Below are 12,039 nucleotides of genomic sequence, written 5' to 3'. Positions count from 1 at the left end.
CCAGGCAGTTGAGAAAGTGTTGAGTAAATCAAATGTCCACTAGCTGGTTGTATTGTAGACTAAAGTCATTTCTTTCCCTAGCTAGGTTTCCATCCAATTGGCGACAGATCTGCATAAAAATTTTTTTTTACATTTTCCCACCTGATGTGTTTCCATCGAATTGACTTCTTGCAGATAAAAGGCTGTGCGTGATGACATAGTACGCATAAATATACATTTTGTGTTTAAATTCCTATGTAGTGAATAAAAACACAATTTAAATGGGTTTCCATTTCATTTTCAACTCTACTGATGGTTATGTCACAAACAAACAAAAAAATTGCCCTACATAGCGAATGTGCCCCCTCTGGTCTTGGCACGTGTTCACAAGTCAACAGCTCGCAGATATAGCGCAGGTATAGACTACTACATGACCAGATTATTATGGACAAAAGAGCAAGATTATTTGTCAAACTTCAGCCAAGCATCGATTTTCGTGTCTCCAGAATAAGACTTGATATTTATTGGAAAAGAGCATCAAGCTTATCACCGTGCACTTCCGCACCCTGTGAAGTTCATCATCATTTATTTCATCTGTAGCCTAGTAAACTGCATGCTTTCCGAGTCCCAGTCGGAGGACAACACACCATATCATCATGTGACTCAAAGTTTACTTCGATACGATGATTATTCTATAAATATTTGTGCATAAAGGCATTTCCATCACCATTTCTCGCATAACTAATTTTACCGACACAAAAATAATCAACCTTGTCTAGAGTATTTTTTTTGTTGACATTTGGAAAGTTTACCAATAAATTTGCTATTTCCATTTGGCCTGCCGTGACATTTTTTATCTAACATGTACTTTACTCGTGTAAAAAGGCTGGATGGATACCTGGTTCATTCAAATCATCTATTGCTCTGTGGAGCCCTGGCCAAGAGGCATCATCAAAAATATTCATACTAAATGACATTCACTGACAAGACACTTCAATCATAGTCTAAACCATTGTTAGACAGGTAGGTAGGTAGGCACTGTAGGCAGGAAGGACTTCATTTATTGAAAAGCCATATTCTTGTAAATGCAAATGAAAACATCTTCTTTCATCACTTAAATTGCATAAAGGATTGATGTGTGGACATTTTGACAAATATGTGTTCTACCAATGGCAATATTTACAAACACCAAGGAATTAAAACAATATCAAAAAGATAATTGATTTAAAAACATGTCTCTGCACTCTTAGAAAAAAAGGTACCGTATTGTACTTAAAGGGGTAGAAACACTTGTCACTCTAGTGGTATCCTGTTATTACTCATTAGTTATGTTATAGGTACATAATAGTACCCTTGCAGTCCGCACAGTAAAAGAGCCAAAAAGGTACAAATGTTCCTTTTTAAGGTACAACCTCGGTGACAAAGCTTTTTGTTCATTTTAAGTGGCAAAACCTGGGATGTCTGAAAAAAAGGCTGGTGTCAGGTACTGTAGCCTAGAGGTTAGAGCGTTGGGCAAGTAACGGAAAAGTTGCTTGTTCGAATCCCCAAGCCAACAAGGCCCTTGAGCAAGGCACTTAACCCTAATTGCTCCAGGGTTGCTGTTGATGATGGAGGAATTGTGATATGCAGAACATCTCATTTCTAATTCCCACATGTGTATAAGACAAATACAATATAAGCACCCACCAAATTATTTATAATAAATATACCTATTTTCTATACCAGGTCTCTCACATGTACACTTTCCACCATCCCCCTTCTGACACATAGGTAATAAATTCAGGGGATAGCCCCGACCAGGATTTGAACCCAGGTCCAGTGACTGTTAAGCCAGCACCATACCCATCATGCCAAGAGGTCCATACCTCTTGACAAGGTGGCTCAATGTTGGGTTAATGTCGCTATAATATTATTTACAGCTCTTCATTGTCACATGCTCTTACATATGTATATACGTCTTTATAAAGACTTCAAAACTCAAATGAACATAAACATGGACCACTGGTACAACACTTTCACTCAATGAATCCAATGATTGTACTTTTATATTGAAAATATTGGGTACAAAAATGTACCATTGTACTAGATTACTATGTGTACATAAGTACATAATGGTGTATGTTGATATTTGTACCCCAGGGAACAATATCGTACCCTAACCATACCCTTTATTCTGAAAGTGTGTGTTCTGTCATGCTTACAGGTGTTTGAACTGGAGTGTGACTTCCCTGAAGTTTCTCCAGGAAACAGGAGGCTATTCTACCTGACACAGGATCACTGAGGAGCCAGTCGCCCAAATCCCAAACCCTGGGTAGAGGGGCTCAGTGAATGTGGAGTGGAATGTGTGCACGCGGATCAGTGCGTCAGAGGAGACGCTGTAGAAGGACAGAGTGCCAGCGGGCCAGTCCAGATACACTCCTACTCTGTTTGAGTGGGAGGAGGAGGGGAAAGGTATGGCAATACTCTCGTCATTGTGCCAGGCATTGTAACCATCATCAGAGCAGTGCACACTCCAGGACTTGACATTGAATCCAAGATCACAGTCATTACCATCACCTATCCTGTTTATTCCTTTATATGTCACTGCTATATCAGCCCCTTCCCCACTCCACTCTACCTCCCAGTAACAGCGCCCAGTCAGACCCTCTCTACACAGCACCTGTCTGCAGAAGTCAAATCTCTCTGGGTGATCAGCATACGGCTGCTCGTCTCTCACCTTTGTCACCTTCCTGTTCTGCTCAGATAGAGAGAGCTCTCTGAATGCTGTGTTTGGGTCCAGTGTGAGATCAGAGGCATCTGATGGGGGAGACCAAGACAACATGACATCATATTATATCAATAGAGCCAACCAAAACTGTTTACTGTTCTCCAGTTACATATGGTGTCGTCAGTGATTGTCAGACATCGGACTGGAGCCCAATCGTTGCTTTCAGAACACTTTTCTTCTATCGCTTAAATCAACATTAGAGAGTGTTTGTTCCCGTTCCTAATTCTACATCAGGCTACAGGAAGCAGTTCACCAACAGTGCCAGCTACAGAGTTGACGGCATCATTCTAGTTATGTTTAGTGGGATGTTGGTGGTTTGGATCTATGGTTCAATAGAATGAGAGTTTCAATCTGACTGGACCAACTAGTTCAATCAGGTGTTCTGGAATTATCTCTGGCCCTCTGTGTGGCCGTATCACATGTAAAATATATAAATTCATCAAATAAGATGATAAAAAAAGAGAATGACATAGCTGTAAAACATGAACCTAAAAATAAATCATTGGGTTAGTGAATACCCTTGGTGTTAAATATGAGAGTTTCAGCATGAGATATCCTTTATATATTTTTTACACATTTGTAATTTATTTTACTAGGTCAATATGGCTGTTGTAAATGTTTTGGCGACAAACTGGTGGGAATTGGGAACAAAGTCAATAGTTGGAAGTTCATTGAAGATAATGCCATTGTTGATTAGATGCTTTTTTCATTAAGTAGCCTATTTTCTCTTGAACCTGGTCTAGCCACTAGAGAATCATGGACAATATTGACACAGATATAAACAATGAATACTATATATGAATAAACATTAAAGTGATTTAATTATAAATTACCAAAGTTACTATAGATTGCAATAGATGTTCTGTTATTTACCAAAATTACTGAATAAATTACCGGTGGCTTTGCAACCCTAGTCAACACTCACATTTCTTAAGATCGGATTTCAAACAGCACTCTCCACCATGGTCCACACTGTAGGAATAAAACACCATGATTCCATATCTCTCTCTCACACACACACACACACACACACACACACACACACACACACACACACACACACACTAATCATTTCTGTTGAGTAATGATGATATCATATCACTGATACAAGAACATACAATTCAAGTTATGGATATACTCACAAGCAAGCATACAGGAAGTATCTTTCTATCTCACTCTCTCTCACTCTCTCTCTCTCAACCTTTCCTCCCACCTGTCAATGTCACGTTCCCCAGAGAGACTCATCTTAGAGGTAGTGGCCCCCTCTTCTTCCATTCTTCCCCCAGAGAGACTAATCTTAAACTCTGTCGCCCCCTCCTCCTCGTCTCTTCCCCCAGAGAGACTCATTGTACCTAAACAAAGATATCCAGCATTTAGAAAAAAATATACAGACCAAAAATGATCATGCAATACAACAGTTGTAGTGCAAAGTGACTGATTGAAAAACAATTAGAGAAAACCAACAATAAAAAGCTGGCCAATGCTTACATCATGGGGGGGGGTCACTAAAATTATACACTAAACTTTTGATTTATTTGGACAGTGAAGCTAAAACTTTTAATTTGGCTCTATGCTCCACGATTTTGGATTTGAGATCAGAACAGGATGTCACCTTTTATTTGAGTGCTTTTTCATACATATCTGTTTACCATTTAGAAATGAAAGCACTTTATGTATCTAGTCCCTCCATTTGAAGGTGTCATAAGTATTTGGACAAATTCCCTTATAGTGTATTAAAGTAGTCAAATGTTTGCAGTTTGTTTTTGTTGTATTTCAGATTATGATGTGCCTAATACAATACATAGATTACATTATTTATCATTCATTTCTATTGGACACACAAGAGACAAATTAAAACGTTTAGCTTCACTGTACAAATAGATAGGGAGGGGAGTGTATTTATATTTACAGAATATTGCGTATTTTCCACTGTATCGTTCTGTTGTTTTCTGCTATTCCAGTGGCTGTGGATTCTGTCTATCATTGATCCAAGGTCAATGAGTGTTGCAACCGCCGTCCGTATCAATAAACCCAGGTCATATTGTAATGAACATGAATGACTGATTGATTGTAACTGTGGCAGCTCATTCCAGTACTCCTCCTTTACACAGTCTACTGAAACTGTTCTGTGTAACGTATACGCCGGGAGTCAGGAAATAGGTGTAGAAGGTGCATTTAATAAAGAACCGATACAGTAGAACAAACACGAGCCAGGTACTGAACGTGAGAGAAAACAATAACACCTAATGACTGAAGACAACTGAGGGCTAAATAAAGGAGGAGTAATCAAGGAGGGAATGATGACCAGGTGTGTGTAATGATGGGGAACAGGTGTACATAACAATGGAGCCAGGATCGGTGGTTAGTAGACAGGCAACGTCGAGTGCCGGAGGGAGGGAGAAGGAGTAGACGTGACAATCTGCAATATTTACTGCTTTTAGTTGGTCATTTGAAATAAAGATCTTGAAGAATATAATGTATGTCTCATGAGCTTAGTACAGCTGTCTAACCCATCATAACCCAACATATAAGTCTATTCAACTCCATTGTTGTACTAACCATTACTAGAATCACATACATTTCATTATTAATCCGAGTGGTGGGAAAAGTACCACATTTTATACTTGAGTAGAAGTAAAGACACCTTACTAGAAAATTACTCAAGTAAAATTAAAATTCACCCAGTAAAATACTACCTGAGTAAAAGTCTAAACGTATTTCAACATTTCACTATACTGTCATCATTAGTTGGGTTCTTACCTTGTAGCCTGAATATTACACCCAGAATGTCACATTAGATGACTAAAATATCTTAGACATGTTGTTAGGGAACCACCTCAATGACGTGACTCCTCTTCCTAGGTGCGGCCACCTACAGTTGACCTTTGGATACAGTAACTGGAGGTTCCCTCCCTCCTGTGTGCTCTGGGTATTATCTGTATGGGTGTGGCTGTGTGTATGTGGGTAGAAGTATGTGCAGTGCCTTCAGAAAGTAGTCACACCCCTTGATTTTTTTCCACATTTTGTTGTGTTACAGCCTGAATTTAAAATTGATTAAATGTAGTTATTTTGTCCCTGGCTTCACACAATAGCCCATAACGTCAAAGTGGAATTATGTTTGTACAAATTCATAAAAAATGAAAAGCTGAAATGTCTTGCGTCAATAAGAATTCAACCCCTTTGTTATGGAAAGCCTAAATAAGTTCAGGAGTAAGCATTTGCTTAAAAGTCACATAATAAGTTGCATGGACTCACTCTGTGTGCAATAATAGAGTTTAACATGATTTTTGAATGACTACCACATCTCTGTACCCCACACATACAATTATCTGTAAGGCCCCTCATTCGAGCAGTGAATTTCAAACACAGATTCAACCACAAAGGCTAGGGAGGTTTTCCAATGCCTCGCAAAGAAGGGCACCTATTGATAGATGGAAAAAATGAAAAAAAGCAGACATTGAATATGGGGTCTCGCCCTGGACCATCACGCAGCTCTGGGTACCTAGCCAACCGTTTGATGAAATCTACACTTGGAGGTGTATCAATACACCCAGTCACTACAAAGATACAGGGGTCCTTCCTAACTTAGTTGCCGGAGAGGAAGGAAACCACTCAGGGATTTCACCATAAGGCCAATGGTGACTTTAAAACAGTTAGAGTTTAATGGCTGTGATAGGAGACAACTGAGGCTGGATCAACAACATTGTAGTTACTCCACAATACCAACCTAACTGACAGAGTGAAAAGAAGGAATCTTGTACAGAAAAATATATTCCAAAACATGCATCCTGTACTGCAAAGAATTTGGCAAAGCAAGTGTTATGTTTGGGGCAAATCCAATACAACACATTACTGAGTATCACTCTCCATTTTTTCAAGCATAGTGGTGGCTGCATCGTGTTATGGGTATGCTTGTCACCGTTAAGGACTAGGGAGTTTTTCCAGAATAAAAAATAAATGTAATGGAGCTAAGCACAGGCAAAATCTTAGAAAACCTGGTTCAGTCTGCTTTCCACCAGACACTGGGAAATGAAGTCACCTTTTAGTAGGACAATAACCTAAAACACAAGGCCAAAGCTACACTGGAGTTGCTTACCAAGAAGAAAGTGTATGTTCCTGGGTGGCCGAGTTACAGTGTTGACATAAATCTATATGAAAATTAATGGCTAGACCTACAAATTGTTGTCAAGCTATGATCAACAATCAATTTGACAGAGCTTGAAGAATTTAGAAAATAATCAAATGAGCAAATGTTGTACAATCCAAGTGTGGAAAGCTTTGAGAGACTTACCCAGAAAGACTCACAGCTATAATCGCTGCCAAAGGTTCTTCTACGAAGTATTGACTCAGGGGTGTGAATACTTATGTAAATTAAGTATTTCTGCATTTCATTTTCAATAAATTAGCAAACATTTCTAAAAACATGTTTTAATTTAGTCAATATGGGGTATTGTGTGTTGATGGGCATGAAAAAAAATCTACATACATATTCAAGCGCTTTCAATCAGTAACCTCATGCTGTTAATTGTTTGGTTAAGTGTCTAGTTACACTTGATTTGGATAGTCCGTATAGTCCCATGTAGATGCTGTAGATGGTCATACTATCAACAAACTATCTGTTGATAAGAAACTGCTTTCTGAGGTTATGGTTAGTTAGGTTTAGAATAAGGGTTAGGGTAAGGGTTAAGTTTAGGGATAGGGTTAGGATAAGGGTTAAGATTAGGGTTAGTAGATAGCTAGTTGAAATGTTACTGATAGTCTGTGGATAGTCTGTAGAGCTGATTATCCAGAAAAACGAAACACATTACAAAAGGTACATAATTACAAAGTAGTGTGCTGTCTGGTGTTGAGAGCTGCCATGTTCCCACAGATGATTTGTGAACAGACAGAATATGCCAGCTACCGGAGAGAAATACATCTGCTATGGTTCCTTCTAATACAGTGCGTCACACGTTGACAATTATTTGAAAATAAATCAGTTAATTCATAGTTATTTTGCAAAAGAAAGCCACGCATTTAAATGCATGACACCGGAACAGATCTTCACAATTCCTGTAATAATCTGCTCAGAATCCCAAAGTTATCATTACTGTCACACTTCCTGAGGAACTTTTGTTAACGTGCACTGACCCATCAAGGCTCCCATAGCCTACATTTGACCCCTATTTAACAGTCTTAAGACCCACAGCAATACCATCATACTTAGTGTGTATAAAGTTCCTATACTATCCAACTTTCAATATGGGACTCTTTCATAGCAAAGAAACACTTGAAAAAACAAGAGCTTCCAGATGATTATGATGGGGCACAGCATGTACGTACACATAAATGTGTATGCGTGAGTGAAGATGTCTGAGAGAAATTATTTTGTTCCCACTTTCTCTTCCCTCCCTTCCTCCCTCCCTCCCTCCCAGAGTCCCACCGGTCGTCTCATCGGTTTAGTGTTATTACCTCATTGGCAACTGTGCTGCAGAGCCAAAGAGGGCCCAGGTTAACGAGGCTCGGCGATAAGAGTGCAACAGAAACCTGTGCCCTTCGCTACGACTCCCTACTTAATAACCCCTTGAAATGAGGCGCCCTGCCATAGCATGGCTCGTCGACTGCTCAGGATTTCATTACCCAAAGACAAATGAATGAGTCGGCGGCCATGGCTGGATTTAGGCATACTGGGGGCAAGTGGGGAGCAGGGAATTACCTTAATCAGTGGGAGAATGTCCCGAGTGGCATGGAAGCATGTGATGCCAACGAAGCCAACGGAGCATAATCCACAATACAACAAAGGAAGGACATAGCTGAAGACCTTCCTTCTCTCCTCCAATGAGCTCAAACTACCTAGATGGGAGTACCCCAGAGGGCTGTACTAGGCCCATTAATACGGCCCAAGTTTATCCCACTGTTATGTGAATTGCAAGAAATGTGACATCTTGTATGGTAGCAACTCACATTACTGGACAGTTAAGTCAGGGGTACTAATGAAGAGTTGAGACTTGACAGATAAGGGTAAGGCATGAGCCGGAGGGGTGGTCCTTGACTTGTGTAGGGGTGAGGTGTGACTGGGCTGATGTGAGAAGGAGGGTGTCCTAAAATGGACACCGTATCATAAACCACACTATGGTACCCAGCACTGTCCCTGTACCAAGACCACAGTTTGTGTGGAAGCCAAGTGGATATATTCCTCTATGAACATTATAAATCCATCTGTGGTCATTTAACATGTTTGGAGCCAACACATTTCTCATTTTACACTCTCGTTTTCTCCTCACAGGGTTAACTCTGTAAAGTCTGTTGTAAAGCCATGCACGTTTTACTCTCTTTAAAGGCAGTGAAAGGAAACGTTTAATACAACGGCGAACAGTCATGGTTGTGTTATTTTCAGTGTCCTTTGATAAGACAGAGGGTGTTTCCCTTTCTCTGTTTCATGCTGAGGAACAAACCAATTTTTTTGACGGAGCGGAGGGTCTGGCGGTATTTGAGGCCCATCTCGCTGTAGTCTTTTAGGTCAGCCTTTGAAGTTGCCAATCCAGCAATGCCTCAAGTTGGATCAGGGCTTTGAGCAGTTGTTTTAATTGCTCCCCGAGAAAGAGGTGAATGGGAACGGATCCAAGCTTTTTAGTGCTATTGTACATTTGGGACCCCTCTGAGTCCTCAAATAGGAAGCTCCCTTTGGGAATTTAGCTCTGCATGTAACTTTTTATTTGTATTGTTACTTGTATTATGTTGAGTAGTAGTAGTAGAATAATTAATAGTAGTAATAGTAGTAGTGGTACTAGTAACCCACTGGGCACAGATGTCAATTCAATGTCTATTCCACGTTGGTTCAATGTAATTTAATTGAAATGATGTGGAAACAACGTTGATTCAACCAGTGTGTGCCCATTGGAAATAGTAATAGTAGTTGTAGTAGTAGTATTAGTGGTCGTAATAGTAGTGGTCGTAGTAGTAGTAGTAGTAGTAGTAGTAGTAGTAGTAGTAGTGGTGGTGGTGGTGGTAGTATAGTAGTAGAAGTAGTAGTAGTACTAGTACTAATAATAATACTAGTAGTAGTAGTAGTAGTAGTAGGCCTAGTAGTAGCAGTAGTAGTAGTTGCAGTAGTACTGTAGTAGTAGTAGTAGTAGTAGACCTAGTAGTAGTAGTAGTAGTAGTGGCAGTAGTACTGTAGTAGTAGTAGTAGTACTAACAGACATTATTTCGTTACAGTAGTAGTAATCAAAATAAGCATAAATCCACGTGTGCACAAATCTGCTCCTACAAATTCACTTAGCCATTGATTTAAACACCCTCACATAGATCAACCAAGGAGAAACACAATGGGTTTTAAATCCTTTTTAAATCCTTGCTGACTTGACATGGGGGACCCACCGCTGTTGTGTTGACATGCATTTACTTCAACAACCCAGGCCTGAGAGGAGATCACATCCCATCCTACGCTAATTAGGGGGCAGGTAGACTAGCAGTTAGAGAATTCGGACAGTAACTGACTATATATCCCCTTTACTTTCCTATTAATTATTAACTAGCATGCTGGGCTAATGGTCTGTGTAACTTCACATTACAACCGTGAATATTAATGTCAGGGAATAGATTTGAACTATTTTCCAATTGGTCGTGGCCATTTTAAGCCTTGGCATAACATTCTACAGATCATTGAGGCTGACAATGCAAATCAGCTATTTTTAGTCATGGCTAGTACAAATGCATTGAGAGATTTTGTGAAGATGGCAATGAGTAACACATCTGAAATTGAATGAGCAATAGGATAAAAATACATTTAAAAAAAGGTTCCACAGGCCTGTCACTTCTTGCTGGCTGCAACATGGTTCTAAAATCTTGAGATGCTATTTACATATTTCCTAACAATATGGAACATTTTATATTGGCAAGACATCTACCTCACTTCCAAACACCTGTCAGCGATACTGTAGTTCTACATCTCCATATGCATAGGCATGAGATCATATTTTTGATGTCTGTTCAAATATTATAACTTTTCACTACCACTCTCTGATTGAGATATAATCATGAGGTGAGAGAGAGATCGGGTGGTACACTAGCTAACATTTGCATCTAAAATGTAGAACATGAAAAACATGCAAGGCAATAACCCACTCACAAGCCAAACGCTAATTGGATAATAAATCAGTCCCAAATTACAGTGGCCCAAGGCTGGAGACGTGGGCGGGGTGTAAGGGGTGTTCTGTCAATGACAGAGTCTCCAGCTTTCCCCCTGTCCACGATACAACCCCCCCCCCCCCCCCCCCCCCCCTCACCCCCTCCTCAATTAGGGTGACTTTGCCGTGAAGTTCAGGGGGTTATGGTGGGAAATTCCCTGCCCGTATCTCTTGTGGTTAGGGAGGGGGGAAAAAACATACTCTGGAGAAGACATATAAATTGGAGATCACAGCCTTTTGCGTAATTTATATCTTTACAGGAGGGATTCCCTGTGGGAATGGCACTGGCTCTGATTCTATGACCTCTGACCATTCAGCCTGAGTTTTTTTACAAGGTATCTTGTCAGGAGCCCGGGAGACTTTATTTCAGTCTGTTCCTGCCTTAACTGCCTGGGCAGATGTTTATGAAAGAGTCCGGGTCCGCCACTTAGCACACTGATGGAATACATGTGGCAGGCACCTAGCTGCTAACATACATAGTAACATGTGGAAAGCCCATCAGAGACTGCATGCATTAGCTCCCCCTTCTTAGCCAAGGCATGTTTGCAGTATTTATTTTCAAACTTGGACGTGGTACCCATACTGTATACCATACTGTGTCTTTACCCAATGGAATACGAAGCATGTTGGATGTGTTTTCCACTGTGTATGTGTGAAAAGCTAGGAGATGTAGCTACCTAACATCTTAATGTACAAACATAATGCTAACCACTGTAGAAACAGCTAACTAGCTTGTTGACATTCCTAACAAGTTCGGATTGTCTGCTTTCAGAGAGAGGCAGTGTACATTGGGACAAACATGAATTGAACTGTGCCGACTATACCTACAGTACTGTGCAGTTTAAAGGCTATTTGACATTTGGACTCTTCCTTTCCTTTCAGTCCCTTTCACTTTCTCTCTAAAAAGGGTTGGTGTCATTGGGAAGGTAGCACTAACAAAACCATGGAGGATTTTTGCAAGGGTAAAGTTGTGAAAACGGATTAAACCCGAATCCTGATTGGCATAGAATCATAACACACATCATCCATGCTTTTCTAAAATTGCTTTACCTCAAATCCAAACGGATAACAATGGCTGTGCTACCATTTGAAAACTCGTATCTGAGACTCATTTACATCCAGGCA

General features: G+C 40.1%; 1 protein-coding gene across 5 annotated transcripts in view; it reads right to left on the bottom strand.

The window, feature by feature from the left end:
- Positions 1-1,020: 1,020 nt before the first annotated feature.
- Positions 1,021-12,039, bottom strand: part of LOC106604584 (stonustoxin subunit beta-like) — a 35,274-nt gene continuing 24,255 nt past the window's right edge. The window contains exons 1-5 of one of the 5 annotated variants that reach the window (XM_045718043.2): positions 5,507-5,626; positions 4,656-5,165; positions 3,960-4,098; positions 3,672-3,718; positions 1,021-2,775 (exon numbers count right to left, since the gene is read on the bottom strand). In XM_045718043.2, the coding sequence (XP_045573999.1) occupies positions 2,234-2,775; positions 3,672-3,718; positions 3,960-4,093 (723 nt within the window). In that variant the 5' untranslated portion in view covers positions 4,094-4,098; positions 4,656-5,165; positions 5,507-5,626 and the 3' untranslated portion in view covers positions 1,021-2,233. Of the gene's footprint in view, positions 2,776-3,671; positions 3,719-3,959; positions 4,099-4,655; positions 5,166-5,506; positions 5,661-12,039 lie in introns of those variants that run through there. The other 4 variants (XM_014199370.3, XM_014199367.3, XM_014199371.3 and 1 more) reach the window with 4 other exon arrangements.

This window comes from Salmo salar, chromosome 05 (genome assembly GCF_965601325.2).
Source record: "Salmo salar chromosome 05, fSalSal1, whole genome shotgun sequence".
NCBI lineage: Eukaryota > Metazoa > Chordata > Actinopteri > Salmoniformes > Salmonidae > Salmo > Salmo salar.
The sequence above is the reverse complement of the archived record's forward strand: the minus strand, read 5'-3'. Positions and strand labels throughout refer to the sequence as shown.